Source organism: Phascolarctos cinereus, unplaced genomic scaffold (assembly GCF_003287225.1).
Source record: "Phascolarctos cinereus isolate Bilbo 61053 unplaced genomic scaffold, phaCin_HiC Scaffold_5;HRSCAF=322, whole genome shotgun sequence".
Taxonomy (NCBI): Eukaryota; Metazoa; Chordata; class Mammalia; order Diprotodontia; family Phascolarctidae; genus Phascolarctos; species Phascolarctos cinereus.
Window position 1 is genome coordinate 231072013 of NW_027555958.1, and position 19138 is coordinate 231091150.

At 42.9% G+C, this 19138-nt stretch overlaps 1 protein-coding gene across 19 annotated transcripts in view; it reads left to right on the top strand.

Moving 5' to 3' along the window:
- Positions 1 to 19138, top strand: part of TRERF1 (transcriptional regulating factor 1) — a 323931-nt gene that overhangs the window by 267496 nt on the left and 37297 nt on the right. For 15 of the 19 annotated variants that reach the window (XM_078155359.1, XM_078155357.1, XM_020976819.1 and 12 more), the window contains 7 exons: positions 679 to 829; positions 2063 to 2374; positions 8350 to 8725; positions 9469 to 9535; positions 13352 to 13491; positions 13652 to 13755; positions 16529 to 16604. In XM_078155359.1, the coding sequence (XP_078011485.1) occupies positions 679 to 829; positions 2063 to 2374; positions 8350 to 8725; positions 9469 to 9535; positions 13352 to 13491; positions 13652 to 13755; positions 16529 to 16604 (1226 nt within the window). The remainder of the gene's footprint in view (positions 1 to 678; positions 830 to 2062; positions 2375 to 8349; positions 8726 to 9468; positions 9536 to 13351; positions 13492 to 13651; positions 13756 to 16528; positions 16605 to 19138) is intronic. The other 4 variants (XM_020976830.2, XM_020976829.2, XM_020976831.2 and 1 more) reach the window with 2 other exon arrangements.

The window sequence follows — 19138 nt, forward strand, 5'->3', positions numbered from 1 at the left end:
GATGAGTAAAAAGGGTCAGAGAAATTTAAGTGTCTTGGCTGAGGTCACATAGCTAGTAAGTTATCTGAGGCAAGATGCAAACCCACATTTTCCTGACTCTAAAAGTTAGGTAGTCATGAATCAGCTAACGTTCACTGAGCACCTGTTAATATACTGGTTACAGTGAGGCACACAAAAGAAGGAGAAGGAGACATTATTTCTCCCTAGAAATAGCTTACAGCCTACCATGGGAGAAGAGACATGCACAGAAAGATTAAAGCCTAGCACAGTAGAAAATATATGTTATAGGGAAAAAGTGCCAAAGGAATTAGAGAAGGGAGATTCAGCTATAGGCCAGAGTCCTCATCAGGAAGCAGGAAGAGCTGTTCCCTGAAGACTGGGTTGGGAAAACCTAAACAGCAGAGCTCTGGGATTAATAGTGATATTTCATTTCAACCTATGTCAGAGTTTATGTAATTCCCATGTGAATAGAACTGAACCCTTCTGTGCTGGAGGTCTGCTTTCTGTAAAATAGGATAGTACTTGCAGGGTAGGGGTTAGGGATAAAATCAAGCAGTCTGATTGGAAGCTTAAAAGGGGCCAGAGTATTTTTCTATTAGTCGTTATCTTACCCTCCCTATACAATGTACCTGTGTGTTCTGTCTGTCCTTACCCTCTCTCCATCTGCTCTCTGGGCAGCGCTCAGCCCACAGGGATATTTGGGGAACAGCTCGATGTGAGGAACAAGTTGACATGTTCCATCTGCTTCAAGGAGTTCAAGAGTCTGCCTGCCCTGAACGGCCATATGAGATCGCATGGGGGCATGAGAGCCTCCCCCAGCTTCAAGCAGGTAAGGGACAGATGGAGGGGAGGGAAGGGGTCAGAGGTGGCAAAGCATGCTTTAGCATCCTCCCTTCCAGGCTGATGTGAGCTGCTTACTGTGCTTGGCTGCCTTTCAAATTGAGTGTTGTGTCTCTGAGAATTCAGCTTTGCCCTCGGGGGTCAGTTAAAGACCCCCAAAGCCTTTGGGTGTCAGACGTTAGGGGTTTGAGTTTATCACTCTACTGACTGGCCTTGCAAATATGGCTCCCAAATGAACTGGCAGTGTTACTTATATTATTGTAATAATAGGCCAGGACTAGAGAAAAAGGAGTATGAACCACATCATGCCCCTGGTTAGATTATAAAACCCTTGAAGGCAGGAGCCATCTTTCTTTTTCTTATTTGTATCCCCAGCAATTAGTACCAAACCTGGGACATAGTAGGTACTTAATAAAATGGTCCTGGCTGGCACATAGTAGGCACTTAATAAAATGGTTCTTCCCGGCACATAGTAGGCACTTAATAAAATTTTTCCTGCCTGGCACATAGTAGGCACTTAATAAAATGTTTCTTGAATTGAATGAGGTTTAAAACAAGATTCATCCAAGGCGTTAAAAAAAATCATCTTGATACAGTAAAAACTGATTTAGCCCTGGTTCTCTCAGCCAGAACTCTCTTCACCAACGTATTTCTACATCTATATTAGAGGAAGGAGGGATGTCTGTAATGAGGACCCTGGGGTACTCCAAGGTCTGGAAGTGCTTTCTGGTAGTTGGAAAACAAATTAGATTTGATTCAGTCTCCTGTAGGTTTTAAAGCTTGTGTGTATTTTGTCTGGATTCTAATTAAAACAGGTTATAGTATATAATACTGTGTGTGTATATTATGTAATATCACATATACTATATATATAATATAATAACATTCTGTGGCTCTCTTATGACAGAGCACACCCCATTTCTCACCTACACCATTTAAAAGAATATTTGCTGGTTTTCTTTGCCTTTACTGGGCACCTGTAACTTCAGAGTGCTTCTGGCTTTCCTTACCGTCACTTCATTCTCTCCTCCCAATTCCCTGTGTGGTAGTAGAAGCAAAGATTACTCTCTTCCTTTTATAGATTAGTATACTTAGTCTCAGAGAAGTTAAGGGAAGGCCTGTAGAAGCCAACATCCTGAAACTTTGTAAAGGAAAGAGAAGCGTATTCCCTGGTGAGGGCTATTCTGGGATGAGGGATCAAAGGCTTTAATTGTCTGTGTAGGAGGAAGGAGAGAAGGCTCTGCAACTCCAGCCACCTCCGCCACCCCAGCAGCCACCACCACCACTGCCACCGCCGCCGCCCCAGTCGCAGCTCCCTCCTGAGGTGGAAAACCCCCTTCCTATCGTCATGCCCGTGTCTGTCCCTGTCAAGCTTCTCTCGCCTGAGCCCAACCCACAGGTCATCACCAACAACATCACTGCTGCCAGAGACAAGCCAGCCAGCTCGATGTCGGACGACGAGATGCCCGTTCTCGTGAGGATGACCCTCTCTCCCCCGAATTCACCCAAAGTGGCTGCCCCCTGTGCACCCTCTGTGAGTTGCTGCTCTCTCTCCCACCCTGATTGCAAGGGTGAAAATATCTTTGCTTTCTTGGAGAATGGGGGACGGCTTTCCCAAAGGAGGTGCACTGGACCATTACCTAATACTGTGGACCTGCTCTGTCTCCCCTTTCCTGAGCAGAAAGAAATTGTCAAAGTCTTGTGCCCTTTACTTAGTTTTCTTTCTGTGTTATAGTCCTCAGAACTTAATAATCTACCTGGGGAAAAAAATCTAACTGAATAACAGTGGCTCAGGCTGATTCCTGGCATCCCTGGTAATACCTGCAGGGCCATCTGTCTCTTAGGAGACCCACATTTTCAATGTCTTGAACATCTCCATAAAGCAAAGATCTTTGTTTTTCTGCTTGCTGCTGTTGTGAATTTTTCCTCTCTTTCTCTCTCTGTCTCTGTCTCTGTCCTATAATCCATGTGCTTGTCTGTCTGTCTGTTGGCAGCTCCACCCATGCAGCTTAGCTCCAGAGGAAAGAGGCTTCTCCCTCCTATATCTGACCTTAAAGATGCCCCAAGAGCTTACCTATATCACACACCCCTTAACCTCCCTCTCCTCTTCACACATCCCGCATTTTAATAGGATGGCTGAGGATATCCTTAGCAGTGATTGCTAGAGTGAATGGCTGTTGAGGAGAATAAGGATTGTGTCTGGGCAGGGGTAATGAGTCATAAGAGAAGGCAGTGAGGAGACCCAGAAAAATCCTTTTGCTTGTTGAAGTCTGTAGGCACAAGAGCAGTATGGACTGATGAGGTCCTCAGTCAGAGTTAGTGTTCATTTAGAATACTAGGAGATCTGTGGGTTGTCAGGGAAAGGGGAGTATGGTTTGCAGGGAGACATCTATAAAGGGAATCTCTGTCTGTATGGGGAGCCAGCCATACATGAACCACCTTCAGATTTAGATGGATCTGTAACCCTTGTGTCTGTCTCCATCCACTAACTCAACCAGTGGGACAGACAAGGAAGAAAAAGATCAAATGAGATAACATATATAAAGTGCTTTGCAACCTTAAAGCACTATATAAATGCTATCTATTATTATTGATATGATGGTGCTCCCTATACTCTTGCCTCTACCCCACTCCCTTTAGCTCTCTCCCTCTTTCTCTTTCTCCCTCTCCTAAGTGCTCTTGCCTTAGAGGATTGATAGCTATAGTTAACATTAGCTAACATTTATATAGCTTTTGGAGCAGTTAGGTGGTGCAGTGGCTAGAATGCCAAGCCTGGAGTCACGAAGACTCATCTTCCTGAGATCAAAATTGACCTCAGATGTTTTCTAGCTGGGTGACCCTGATCAAGCCATTTAACCTTGTTTGCTACAGTTTCCTCATCTGTAAAATGATCTGGAGAAGGAAATGGCAAACTGCGCCAGCATCTTTGCCAAGAAAACTCCAAATGGTGTCATGAAAAGTCAAACACAACCGAAAAACAACTGAACAACAATATAGGTCCTTAAGGTTTACAAAGAGCTTTACATATATTATCTCATATGTATGGATTCTGTTATTATTTCCATTTTCCAGATGAAGAAGCATGGGTTCAGGGCAGTTAAGTGAATTACATATGGCTAGTAAGTCTGACGTGGGCTCCAAACGCAGTCCTTTCTGACACCACATCCGGTGTTTCCTCTGGACATCAGCATCATGCCACCTTCCTCCCTCAAGATTTAGTTGTGCCCCTCAAGGACTTTCTATTCCAGAGGAATCAATTGTGCCTGCTCTGTTATCACAGAATATTAGCACTGGTTGAGGCCTTAGAGACCAGTTGGTCCAGTCCCCCTTATTTTCCAAAGGAGGAACTTGGTGTGGCAATATGGTATGACTCAAGTTTACAAATTAAGCATGTAGCAAGGCCAGTCCTAGAATCCAGATCTTCTGATTCTAACCCATGCCTTCAGGGAGCTCCCAGTATAAGAGAGACGCCTAATGAACAGGCAGAGAAGCCAAGAAAGGCTGAGAATCATGAAGCAGAGTAGCCATTGAAAATTGGAAAATCTTTAGTCCTGTGGGATGGGAGAAAGCAAAGGTATGTAAGAAGGATGAACTTAGCTAGATGGAGTTAATCAAGAAAAACTTCCTGGAGGGGCAGCTAGGTGGCGCAGTGGATAGAGCTCCAGCCCTCGAGTCAGGAGGACCTAAGTTCAAATACAGCCTCAGACACATAATACTTTCTAGGTGTGTGACTCTGGGCAAGTCACTTAACCCCAATTGCCTCACTAAAAAAAAAAGAAAAAGAAAAACTTCCTGGAGCCCCCAAGAATGATGGTACAATTGAGCTAGCACTTACTCTTGAGTTAGAACCTGGCTTCAAATCTTGCCTTTGTGAACTTGGAATGAGTCACTTGGGCCTCAGTTTCCTTATCTGTAAAATGGAGTGTTTGGAATAGATTATCTCTGAGATTCTTTCCAGTTCTGTTGCTATGGTCCTGTGATTTTAGCAGAGTTTAGAAGTTAGGAGAGACAGCTTCATGTGTACAGGGGAAAAGGGCCAGTGCTAGAAGCTTGTATGTGGGAGCAAGGGGAAATAGAATGTAGCCTGCTGGATTGGGAGTCACAGAACCTCAAGTTCATGTCCTGGGTGGGTGATCTTGAAGAAGGCGCTTCTTTCTTGGCTTCAGTTGACTCAAACGCAAAATACAAGTTAGGATCACATGGTCTCCAAAGTCCCTTCCATTTCTAAATCTATGATTCCATGAGTCGATATTCTATAAAATGAAGGGGTGGTATCATATGAAGTCTCAGGTTCTTTTCAGCCCTAAATTTTAATGACTTAGTGATTATATGACACCACTCCCCCCCCCCCCAGAACCCTTCCAGCTCTGTTGTTCCATGATTCTAGGATAGGGATGACCTACTCCATGAGCTGTGATCTTTCTGTGGGTAGAGGACCATACCTCCTCCATTCTAAATCTGGCATTCTGTACTTTTTCAGTGACAAATAGGAAAGCAGCCTTCCTTGGCTGGAGTACAGAATCAGTGCTGGGCTTGGAAGAGGGAGTGAAGGAGATGAGAGGCACCAGTTAGAGGGTGGGCCTGTAACATAAGCCTACGAGCCAGAGTTTGGATCTAAGGCAAGAGGGTAACCATGGGTATATTCACATGGGATTTGCCTCTGTTATGTATGCATAGGCGCAGAGTGACTAAAAATATATGCAAGAATAAAATTCAAACTTCTAGAATTTGTTCCCTCCAGGGGTTTTCCTTCCCTCATTTTCCTCCACTCTCAGTTTCTTCTCCGACTGGCTCTCACTGCTCCCCTCTGTGTAGGGGGTCTTGGGAGTCCCCTTAGAGGGGAGCGGGTGAAGTCAAAGCAGCTCTGTCCTCAAGGGTGCTGCTGAAGGAATGAAGGAAATTGGGGGTGGAGTGTTTGGGGGATGAGGAAGATGGTCCCTGTACAGTGGTAATGTGTCTGCCTCTGCATAGCTAATTTGAGGGCACAGGCAGATACTATCACCCTGAATTTAGTATTCCATATATTCAAGATAAAGACAAGGAGAGATATCCATTTACTATCCTAATGGCCTTGAGGTCAAAATAACCATTGAAGATTATGTGGATAGAGTATAGGCCCTACCTGAGAGAGACCAGATGTTTCCCTCCTCCTTCCCCTCCTGGATTGCTTTAGCCCAGTCCTAGCCTGAGATCTTAGAGGCAACAAGGTAGCTCAGATAGAGTGGTGGGCCTGGAGTCAGAAAGACCCAGGTTCAAATTTGGCCTCAGACACTCACTAGCTACTGTGACCCTGGGCAAGTCACTTAACCTCTGTTTACCTTAATTCACTGGAGAAGGAAATGGCAAACCATTCCACTGTCTTTGCCAAGAAAACCCCATATGGGGTCACAAAGAGTCAGAAGTGACTGAATAACAAACAAGCCTGAGTTCTTACAGGAATGCAAGTGAAGGGAGAGCAGAGAAGGGAGGAACGCATTGCGTCTAGGGGCAAAGATGTAGAAATCTGGTGTTGGGAATACTCAGAGATTCTCAGAACTCATTTTTCCAAGGAATCTCACAGATCACATATTTTAATAGCAGCTCAGAAAGGAGGACTTTCTTAAGTTCATACAGTTTGGAAGAAGAAAAGCTTGGAATTGAACCCAGATCTTCTGACTCTTATGTCTCTCTTTCTACTACACTACACCACCCTATCCTCCCTCCAGGTTGGAAAGAAGGCAGGAATTTGGGAAAAGCTGGGAGGAACAGGCAGGATACAAAAGAAGTCAGAGATGAAGCCTGAAAGTAAAGAGAGCTGTGTTTCTCTTTCCGTTCCTTTTCATGTGATCCTGAACTGGGGATAGAAAAATCATGGCTTGGTGGAGGCTGAAGAGTGTAAGAAAGGATGCCCTTAAAACTAACATTCAGTGCCACTTCTTTAACCATTAGAATCATATACATTGGGGAAGAGGGCCTTGCATCTCCTCCCTAAGTCATTCCCTTGCTAGGGCTAAAGAGCAGCGATTAGAGATCAAACAGAAATGAAATAAACTCTTCAACCACGGTGTATCCAATCTGGAAGGGATCTCAGAGTATATCTAGTCCGGTGACTTTTTATAGAAAGGAAACTGAGTCAAGAGAAGGGACCTGACTAAAGTTGTACAAGTTAGTAAGAGGACTTCCAAACCAGTGATCTTTCCATTGTCTCATACTGCCTGCCCTAACTTGGTAATGAAGACCTTCAACGATGATCATATGGGCTTTGACTCAAGGGTGGCCTGGAAAAGGGGCAATTAGGCGACTCAGTGATAGAGCTCCTGCCCTTGAAGTCAGGAGGCTTCAGACACTTACTAGCTGTATAACCCTGGGCAAGTCGCTTAACCCTGATTGCCTTTAAAAAAAAAAAAAGAAAGAGTGGCTTGGAAAGAGATTCCCTGAGGAGATGTGTATGCAGATGACCTAGGAGTCTCTGCACAGCTACCCTTGCAGGCCTCTGAGTGAGTGGCCTCATGATTTTTTTGCCTGCTCCGTAGATAATGGAAAAGCCATTTCTGTTTTCTTTGGGCATACCATGTATTTACATAATACATGTCTCTATATCTGTCTGTCTCTCTGCATAGCGTATTCCCTTTCCTTATTATACTTGGCCTCAGGCTGATAGGAAACAAAACTAGAACTGCCTAAAGGAACACGGCTTATTTATGAGAATTGTCCCCAGATGTTTCTCCAGAGCAGAGGTTGTTATTTTGGCCTTCTTTGAACCTGTATTCCCACTACCTAGCACCAGGTCTGGAACACAGTGGATGTTTAATAAATGCAGACTGAGAGATGGGGGTAGCAAGGACCATTGTTAGATAGTTACACCTAAACATTTCACTTCATCTTGTGGAGTAGTAGGGAGGCCAGGAAGGTACCAAAAGAGGAAACAACTTTGGTGAGGTAGGGTCTCTGTCTCTCATTCTCTCTCCCTCTCCCATTCTCTCTCTTTCCCTCCCCATTCCTCTTTTACACACACACACACACACACACACACACACACACACACACACACACACACACACACACACACACACGCATATTCTACTTTGGGTGCATTCATTTAATCTGTCTTTATGTTTCTTCTCTGGGAAATTGATGGAGAATTCCAGGAGACTTTGCAGCTGGATTCCACTCAGCAGATGGGAATGTAGTGATAAGGACCAAAGAATCTGAAATTATCACCCTTCCCTTAACCACTGCTCCTGCCACCCCAACCCCCTTCTTCTTTAGCTTTCTCTCTCTCTTTCCTAACTTCTCATATTTTACCCAAACCTTGTATCTCTTCTTTGTCCAAGCCAAAAGGGCTCATTCTTGGGGTTCAGCTTTGTAACCCATGGGAGTGGTGAATGGGGTATTGTGGAGCATGAGGGGAAAGAGGGGGTGGCAAAAAGGCGATGGCATGTCCCCTTCATACCAGTGGAAGCAATGTGCGTGAGCTGGAGAATTCATCCAAGTAATAAATATTTGAAGTAAACTCACCTTGCCTTTTAGGAAATTCCCAGAAAGCATCAGCCAGGCATGGCCAGAGCTGAAGAACACTTTAAGCCCACCCAGGACAAGAAGAAATATCGCCACCGTCCAGAACCACTCTTCATCCCCCCTCCCTCATTTAACCTGAACACCTCCTCTTACTCAGCTGCCACCTTGTATCAGAGCCAGCTGCGATCTCCCCGCATCCTCGGGGACCACCTCCTGGACCCGGCTCATGAGCTGCCTCCCTACACACCCCCACCTATGCTGAGCCCTGTCCGGCAGGGTTCTGGCCTCTTCAGCAATGTCCTCAGCACCTCCTCCCATGGTGGCCCCCACCCGCAGCTGCCGCTCACTCCCTTGACACCTACACCCAGAGTGCTCCTCTGTCGTTCAAGTAAGTCATTGCTTTGAATTCCTCATGATATCTGGGTCATTATCAGAGTCTTTAATATTGCCCCTCTCTGTTGGTGCTGGGTGCCCTATGAAGAATTTCATACATGTGGCCCCACTTCTAGGAGCATATAGCCTTAAATAAAGACATAGTTACCTGAAAAAGTCATGCATTAGGATGTGACAGTAGAATGAATCCTCCAGCAGGATTAATTATTGTATGCAGCAACTGGGTAAGTACATCCCACAGTGGTATTTAAAGTGGAAACATGAGAATCTTGTGGTCAGCAAAGCTGGAGTTCAGGCAAGCTTCCTACAAATTCATGAGATACTTAACTGATACAACAGAGATGGGCTGGCAGGCTGTAGCAAGGGAGGATACCTTCCCTGATGGTGGTGATTTTCTAGACTTATTTATTATTCCTTCAGTGTGGGAATACCTCCCAGTGTTATAGCTCCGCAACTCTTCTTTTATTTGCTGACTTAGCTGCCTGGGCCACTAAGAGTTAAGTGACTTGCCCAGAGTCACCAAGCCAGCATGTATGAATAGCAGGACTTGAGGCACAGTCTTACTTACTCCCAGGCCTGTGAGTGACCTTCTGGCTTCTCCACTTTGTCCATAAATGGGTCAAATATTCAAGGCTGATGAAATAATGGAAATGCTGTTTGAATTTCTTGGCCAAGGAGGTAGATGGACCTGCCTGTTTCCTTATCCCCTTCCTTAGTGACCTCTATCTTGTATTTCAGACAGCATTGATGGTGGCAACTCAGCACTCACACCAGGCCTTGGGGAACAGGCATTGGACATTGAACCGTAAGCAAAACTTGTTTGTTTATTTATTTAAAAAACAACCACCACCACCACCTCATGTACAAGAGTAGCCTTGGTCCTGTGTCCTCAAAAGGGAATGAGGTCAGTAGCACAAAGGGAGAATTTGAAAAGTGCTGCTGCTATCAGGTTGTATCAGAGAGGGTACAAAAGATTCTGGCTTTGGTGCTGAGGGGGAAGTGTGGAAGCATAGGTAGGCAGTACTGCAAGATTCATTTGGTCAGTCCAGTTATTGAATACTAATATTTCCGACTTTTTAAAAAGCCCATTTGTTTAATGTAAACATAGAATTATTTCTTCAGAGTCCTTGAACCCAGATGTGCTTCTGCTTTCTTTCTTTGTTTTTTCCTTTCTTCCTTCCCTTCCCTGTTCTTCCTTCCTTCCTTCTTTCCTTCCTTCCTCCTTTCTCTCTTGCTCTCTTTCCCTCTCCCTCTCTTCTCTGACCTTTGCAGATTTTGCCCAACTCTTGGCCAAGCCAAAAGGACAAGCTTAGAATCCAAAAAAACTAATATACCTATATCTCTGTCTCTGTCTCCATCCATCCATCTATCTATCTGTATTTTTTTTCCTAAAAGCATATCACAGTCCTTTCCTAAATGTATCATTTAATGTTAGGTACTCTTTTAGTACCATTGCATTTCTAGTCTGGTAACGCTTTTAGAAAAACCAATGAAGTTAATTTCCTGTGACTTATTCAGAAACCATACCAACTTCAAATAGTCCCTTTTTGGCTTTTTTAAGTACTCACAAACTACCTGTTTTATGATTATTTTCAGGGATTTCTCAGGGTATTGAACTCAAGTTCATTGGTTTACAATTTCTGGAATCCACTTTTCTTCCCTTTTTGAAAGGCTTAGCATATGTCTGTCTGCAGTTCTCTGGAAGTACTGTTCTTCATAATTCCTTGACAGTTTTGAGCAATGATGTCCAATCACCAAGTTATTTCATTCCCCTAAGACTCGGGCCTAGAAAGTTACAATTATTTAAAACAGCTAGGGTTTGTTCTCTCTCTCTCTTTCCCCTCCTCCCCCTTTCCTTTTCTCTCTCCCTCCCTCCCCACCTCCCCTTCTTTCCTCTCATATTTACCTCCTCCTTCATGTTTTGGTTTCAATTGTCTTTAAACAGTGGGGGTGAGTGGGGGGTAGGTGTTGGGATGTGTGTAGTTTTGCCCTTCCCAGTTTTCAAGATCATTCTCTTCAGTAGAAAAAGACAGAAACAAAAATAGTTCGGTAGTTCTGCTTTTTCTCTTGTCATCAGTTAATGTTACACCATCTGCCCCATGCAGTCATTCTGGTCCTTCCTTGTTCTTTTCCTAGTGAACATATCTTTCTTAAAAAAATGCACTTAGCTTATTTCCTCTGCTGCAACCCCCAAGCTCCATTTATTCTGGGATCTGACCTTCTTTTGCATTTAACCTTAATTTTGTGTCCCTCTGCCCACCTTTTTTACATATCATATCCCTTTAAGATTTCAGCTCACTAGAAAGAGTGTTTTCTGCAGTCTCAACATACGGGCCTCTCTAGATATCTTCCCTTTTCATTCCTTATCTGGGTTACTTATGGTTGGATTGCTGAAATTTGTTTTTGAATGCTTCCTGTTTTTGAACCACTCTAGAATTGAAATGAATATGCCCTTCCTGTGCCCCCAATTACTTTGTTGGCTGTCCAGAATCCTAGGTTGATATAGTCATTTTTTCCTTAAGGTTAAGGGTACAGTAAATAGAGTACTGAGTTTGGAGTCAGGAAGGCCCGAGTTCAAATCCAGCCTTAGATAATTACTAGCTGTTTGACAAGGGCAGTCATTTAATTTCTGACTGCCTCAAAGCAGGCATTATTAATAAAAGGATTTGTTTAAGTACTTACTAATGAAGTATCTTCCATAGTCTTCATCTAGCCAGCTAATCTCTAGTATGTTCATTCCTACAACGATGTCATTTCTGTTTGTCTCTTATACAATTCTCATCCAAATGCTCTCTGCCGTGCTTCCATCCTTTGCTTTGTGAATTACACCTGTGTAAGTTCTTCTTGCTTTCAAAGCTTGAGACTCAGAATGTCATAAGTTATCTTTCAGTTTTTCATCTATCAAATGGGCAAAATGATACCTCCCTGGTGAACCTCCCAGGGTTATATGAAAGCTCATATGAGATAATATTTGTAAAAAATACTTTTAGATATACAAATTGCAATGTAAATGTAAGATGTTATTCTTGGCTTGAAACCATGTTGTATGAGGCTCCTGGGATCCTCAGATTTAGAGCTGGAAGGGACTTTAGACATCATCAAATTCAACCCCCTCATTTTCCTGTTTTTCTGAGGCAGAGAAAGCTTGCTTGAGGCAACTCATTGAGTAAGGTTATAATAGTAAGTAGTAACTTACTACTACTACTAGTAGTAAATAGCAGATCCTCTTACTCCAAGTCTAGTACTCTTTGTTGGAACTTTATATATAACCTGGAGAAGAAAATCTTGGGGGAAACACTGTTGGTGTCTTTGTGTATTTGGATGTATTATCATTTGAAAGCAGATTAGACTCATTTTGCTTTGCCCCAGAGGGCAAAATTGGTATAAATGACTGGAAATTGCAGAGAGCTAGATTTCGACTTAATGTAAAGAAAATCTTCCTACTGATTAAATTCATCCAGAAGTGGGTTGGCGGCCTCTTCAAGTAGTGAGTTCTCCATCACTAGAGGTTTTCAGGTGGAGGCTAGATGGCTAAGTAAAATCAGCAAGCATTTATTAAGTGCTTACTCTGTGGGCAGGCACTGTGCAGTAAAATACAAGCCGAAAGAAAAGCCGTCCCTAGTTTCAAAGAGCTTACAGTTGGGGGGAGGGGGTTGTTGTTGTTGGGTTGTTTTCAGTCACATCTGATTCTTTGTGATCCATTTGGGGTTTTCTTGGCAAAGATACTGGAGTGGTTTGCCATTTCCTTCTCCAGCTCACTTTATAGCTGAGGAAACGGAGGCAAACAGGAGTTAAGTGACTTACCCAGGGTCACATAGCTAGTAAGTGAGGCCAGATTTGAACTCAGGAAGATGAGCCCCAGCACTCTCCCTACCATACCTCACGTGTGGGGGAAGCAACACATAAAAGGGAACTGAAAAGGGGGCAGGGGGAATGTACCCACTTGGTCTGGAGAAAAATCAGAGTCAGGATTGTTAGGTTGGGAGACAAGTGGAGGAGTGAGTTTGGTACTATTCTGTGCATTTCCTCAAAATTGCTAGAGGTTCTAAGACCAACTCACCAAAAGCATGGGACCATTTTCTAGGGTGGGAAGACTGCCGGGGCATGGAGAAGACCACTTCTTAACAATGTTGTGTAGGATAGGACTTGCTCCAGGAATGAGCTAGACCCCATAACCTCTGAAGTTCCTCTAGCTCTAAGATTCTATGCCTTAATGTTCCCTGTTTCTCCATATGAAATGATATCGAACCCATCTTATGTCCTTTTCCCCTGCTTCGTACTCTTAAAAGTGCCAGTCATAGCTTCCTCATAGCTCTGTTCAGTTTTAAGATGTTCCAAGTTGCTCTGAATTAGTCAGGACTCCCCTTACTGCCTTAAGTGGAACCCCATTTGAAACTTCCATCTCTCCTCACTAGGAAACTGTTGTTCCCTGTCCCAGGGCATGTGGCATGCTTGGAATTAGAGGTGGGATGGGGGAAGAGTGAGTCCATACTATAAGGAAATGCCTCCTGAGTTCTTTCAGCACGAGGAACAATGTTTTACTTCTTTAGTTTCTGGCAAGCTGCCTTTTGTAGGCCCATCATAACCAGACACTACATTGCTATTTTTCTTGTCCTTAAAGACGCATCAACATTGGTGTGAGATTCCAAGCAGAGATCCCTGAACTCCAGGATATGTCTTCACTGAGCAAGGACACACACAAGGCCACACTGGTGTGGAAGCCCTGGCCAGAGCTGGAAAACCAAGAGTTCCAGAAGAGAGGTATTGGAATGTGGAAAAGATTGGTTAGGAAATGCTCAAGTCCTCCATTCGATCCCTATTCCTTTTCCTGGCACCTTCACATGGTCCACAGATGCCCAGTCAATCTAGTTAATCCCCAGTTTTCTGACAGGTGTCTGATGCCTCTTTTTCTTTCTTACAGTGGAGAATCTGCTGAATTTGTGTTGTTCCAGTGCATTGCCAGGGGGAGGGACAAATTCTGAATTTGCCTTGCACTCTCTCTTTGAGGCCAAAGGTGATATTATGGTAAGTATAGGAAGCTTTATGATTAACATTGAGAGGGAAAAAAAAAAGCATTTTCTGAACTTATAGTACTGGTTGGTGACAGACAGACAGACAGACAGACACACACACACACACACACACACACACACACACACACACACACACACACACACACACACACACACACCCTGTTAGAATGATTAATACTGATATCAGAAGCCTGACATTTCTGCTTTAGTAAATACAATGAGTGCTGAACAGTAGGTAGAAAATGAATGAATTGTGCTTCTGTTTACACTTTGGATTCCCAAAGCTAATTGTCAACACTTGTCCCTTGGGAAATGAATGTGTCTGCATTTTATGGCTTATGAATTTCACCTTAGGGAGCCAGGGTGCTGCTAATAGAAGGTGAAGGACTTACTTAAATAATTAGTTCCCCTAAAATAGGTGTGTGTTTACAGTAGCCCAGACAGTCTGTGACCTTCCTAAGACTTCAGCCAAAGTTTGGTCTTCATTCAAATGCCTGCAGCTCTGTAGCTAAATATTTCATATTCACTCTGATGGTTTGTTTCCCTTTCTTTGCCAGTGTCCCCCCTCGTATACCACCAAAATATTCCCTAATTCCCCCCCTTGTCAAATAGGGGAGGTATTTTAACCCACTGAGTAATAGGTTGAACTGAGAGTTGGACATTTGGATTTCAAGTCTTATCACTAACTCAGTCAAGTCACTGAATGTCTTTGGGCCTCAGATTTCCCTCAGTATACTGTTCATATTGTACATGGGGCGGGGGTGGATGGGTTAGGTGGTCCTAACTTCATTTCTGGCCCTTCAGTTCTACAAAAATGAAAATTCCAAAGGAGTCATGGTGAAAAATGCTGTCCATCTCCAGAGAGAGAACTGATGAACTCTGAGTGCAGATTGAAGCATATTGCTTTTCATTTTCTTTATTTTCTTGTTTGTGTGTGTGTGTATTTTCTTCTGCAACATGGCTAATATGGAAAAAGGTTTTGCATGATTCACATGAGTAATTGATATCATATTGCTTGACTTCTCAAAGGGTGGGGGAAGTAGAGAGGTAGGGAGAGAATTTGGAGCTCAAAATTTAAAAAAATGAATGGTAAATTTTTTTTAATGTAATTGGAAAATATTTAACAAAATAAATAAAAATACTTTAAAAAAAGAAAGAAAATGAGGTTTGTTATGATCAGTCCTGAACTATCTCATAATATAGTGACTTCATCCATATGGCCACTCATTTTAGCAATGCAGATCATACACTGAGTCAAGTTAATGGTCCCAAATAGTTCTCATTTAAAGGGGTATCCTCTTCAGACTTGACTGGGTTTATTCTTGGAGCACAACTAGGGTTTGGCAATGGGTATGATCTCTGAGCATTTTCAGCTTGGCAAGCCCAGCTGGAGATGCTCAAAATCTTTGTGATAATTTGTCAAAGGGTTCAGAACCCAGTGTCTGCCTGTAGGGTTAATTGGAGCCATAGTGAGGAGAAAGTAACAATGTGTGTCTCCATGCTTTTTTTTATTTGGTGGTAGTAGGTGGATGAGGAGGTGGGGTGGGGTGTGGGCATATGATTTCATCAGTGTTAGGAGCTGCTTTGCCCGCTCCCTCCACTGACTTGAAAAGAAATCTCTTGGCCCCAAAGCCAACTCTACTCACTGTAATCACTCTGTGAGTGTCTCTTAACACTGTGCATATGTTCTTTAATTTTCAACTAGTGGCAGCACTAACATTATTGTTATTTCATATCAAAGATCGCTGAGGATAAATGAGGTCATAGATTTGAAAGGCTTTGAACTGGGAACCTTACAAAGAAGTATGCACTACGCCCAGTATTACCAATGCTGTCAATTATGATCTATTGTATAAAACACGCTAGGATAGAGTACTGTACCTATGATTTCATTAATGGTGAACACCTTTCAGCAATGCAGGGTGTCATCGCCTTTATATTAATTGATAACTATTCTGTGACTTAGGTAAGCCTTAGACAGTTGCCTGTAGGACTGAGAGCAAAGGTGACTTGCCCAGAGTCATATTAACCAATATATTTCAGAGGTGTGAGATATATGATGGTTATGTTAACAATTTTTTTTCTATTAACAAAAACATTTTCTCCTTCTTCTACCTCCCCCTCCACCTCATTTAAAAAGAGAAGAAAGAAAGAAAAAGATTTTTAAAAACCCTTGTAGCAGTCAAGCAAAACAAATTCCCACATTGGCCATATCCACAAAATATGTCTCATTTTGCATCTTGAGTTTGTTACTTCTCTGCATGAAGTGGGTAGCACATATCATCCTTGTTCCTCTGAAGTTAAGTTTGGCCGTGTCATTGGTTAGAATTCTCAAGTCTTTACAGTGTTGTTATTGTATAAAATGTTCTCCTGGCATTACCCTCTTCACTCTGCAATGTGATAGGTATATTAAAGTACACAATCAATCTCTTCTTTCCTCGGAGCATCTTGAAGCTTCACCATGCTCCCGTTTGCCAGATGCTCTTCCCAACTTCTGCCAGGCTTCCCAGCCCATTTGGTAGAACCATCACTGTCCCTGGTTTTCCTCTTAGTGAAGGACCATCTCAGGATGGTCCTAGGTGTTGGTGTGGGTGGCATAATGAAAGGAAATCTCATCCTTTGTCTTCTGTCTCCTTCCTTCTCCTCACCTCCCCTGATGTTTTCTTCGGATGGGCTTGCTTCTTCTCGTTTGTGTGTAAGACTCTCCACTTGGCCCAAGATACAAGTGATTAATGCTTCTTCTTTTCTTTCCCATGGGTCTGTAGGCTGCTTTGGAAATGCTCCTGCTGAAGAAACCCATCAGATTTAAATGTCATCCTTTAGCAAATTACCACTATGCTGGTAGGTTCCCAGTTTTCTCCATCTCCTCTCATTGTGTTCTGAGGGGATGAGGGAGAGGGCATTTTTTTCCTTTCTTTTATTTTTTTTAAACTGCTGTTGATAATGTTGTCTGCCAGTTAATTATTTTATGGTTATTATTTATTTCAAACCCTTCCAGGCTCCTAGCAAAAAAGCTGATGATTTTATCTACTCAGTTGGTGACTATCTTTATACTCCTGAATTCAGTGATGGTGTAACTGTTAGACTGTTTTTTGTTGTTGTTGTTCAGTCGTTTCAGTTGTGTCTAACTCTTTGTTAACCCATTTGGGGTTTTCTTGACAAAGATATTGGAGTGGTTTGCCATTTTCTTCTCTGGCTTATTTTACTGATGAAGAAACTGAGGCAAACGGTATTGAATGATTTGCCCAGGGTCACACAGGTAGTAAGTATCTATGGCCAGATTTGACCTCAGGTCTTCCTGACTTCAGGCCTGGCACTCTATCCACTGTACCATCTAGCTGCCCTGTCACGTTGTTAAGGGGCTGCTGTTAGGTTAATGTGAAAAGAAAGAGGGTACTTTGTGTTTAGGGTATATGGCATCCATTAGTGGTAAACTGGGAAGAAATCAAAGAGGTTATGTGGGTGATTTCTCATTTTGCTTTTCATGATAGACCTGTGGTAAAACATATTAGAAAGAGCTTTGCGAACCTTAAAGTGCTATATATGCTAGATGTGATGATGATGATGATGACGATGATGATGATGACAGCAGCATGGTAAATGGAGCATCAGGACAGCTAGATGGCACAGTGGATAGAGTACTGGGCCTGGATTCAGGAAGACTCATCTTCATGAGTTCAGATCTGGCCTCAGACACTTAACTAACTGTGTGCCCCTGGGCAAGTCACTTAACCCTGTTTGCCTCAGTTTCCTCATCTGTAAAATGAATTGGAGAAAGATATGGCAAACCCTTCCAGGATCTTTGCCAAGAAGACCCCTAATGGGTTGGAAAACCACAAAGAGTTGGAAACAACTGAACAGCAACAAAAAAGGGACATCCTGGTGTCATAGATAGAGTGTTGAATCAGGAGACAGAAGGACTTAACTTGAACCCTGGTTGCAGATAATCTCACTAATATTATAAACTCATTGAGAACAATTATCTTTATTTCTGCAGCACCTAGAGTAGCATATAGTATCAGTAGAAAACTAGTCTCTGAGTCAAGAAGACCTGAGTTCAAATGTGTCCTCTGACACTCTATCTGGGTAAATCACTGAAGATCTCAGTGCCCCTGATAACGCCCTAAAACTGTGAGTTGCAGATGCATTGCCAGGGATAGGGGATTCTTATTGGGAGTTCCCTATTCCAATCAGATCACGTGGCTGGGTAAAATAAAAGAGGCATGAGAGGTCCCACTATCAGTTCTGTCTTCTGAATAATAATGATGTGGTTAACAGTATCCCTACTTTTTTTGTTTTTAGGGGGAAATAAGGAACTTTTGAAGTTTAATGAAATTAGGATCAGGAAAGAGATAAGCTAGGTGGCATAGTGGATAGAGTACTGGTCCTTGACAGACTCAGATACTTACTAACTATGATCTCTAGGCAAGTCGCTTAATCTCAGTTTGCCTCAGTTTCTTCAGCTGTCAAATGGGGATGGTAATAATAGCACCTACTGCCCAGGGTTATTGTGAGGCTCAAATGAGATAATAATTCTAAAGCACTTAGCACAGTGCCTGGTACACAGGCTAGATGAATGATGTTGCTGTTATTCTTACTGCTATTATTGTTACTATCTCCCAGGAGTGTTGGGAGGATCAAAGAAGATATTTGTAAAGCTCTCAGCACAGTGCCTGGTGCACAGTAGGCATCTAATAAATGCTTATTCCTTTCCCTTCCTTCCCTTCTCCAAGGTTAAAATATTAATTGCCTAGCAGTCAGTCTGGCCAGTTAGATTCCTGTAACTCCCCAGGCTTTCCTTAGTGAACTTTACAGCAATTTAAAGTAGTTTAAAAAAAAAAAAGGAATGGAAAAACCAGATACTTGGGTGGTTATGACATACTGTTGAATGGACAGTCCATCAAGTTTTACTATGTCAGCATATGGTCCTCAGACAGATATTTCTGGTGGACATTGTATTACACCCAGTGGGAGGTCAGGAGTGGACCATATATGGGGGTGGCGCAGTGGATAGAGCACCAGCTCTGGAATCAAGAGGACCCAAGTTCAAGTCCGGCCTCAGACACATAACACTTACTAAGCTGTTTGACCCTGGGCAAGTCACTTAACCCCAATTGCCTCTCCAAAAATTAAAAAAAAAAATAGTGGATCATATGGTGTTTGGGACATTTTATAGCCACAGCAGGGACCTCAGACTGTTTGTTCACTGCCACAAGACTCCACCTGTCATTTTCACACCTGTCTTCTAACAGGGCTACTGTGTGCCTGTGTGTCACGGAATACTGTGATCTTGGAAACATCACAGTTTGTAGGTGGTGCAAGATAAACATCTAAGGAATACTCAGTCATAAAGCATATCAGTTTTTATTCATCAA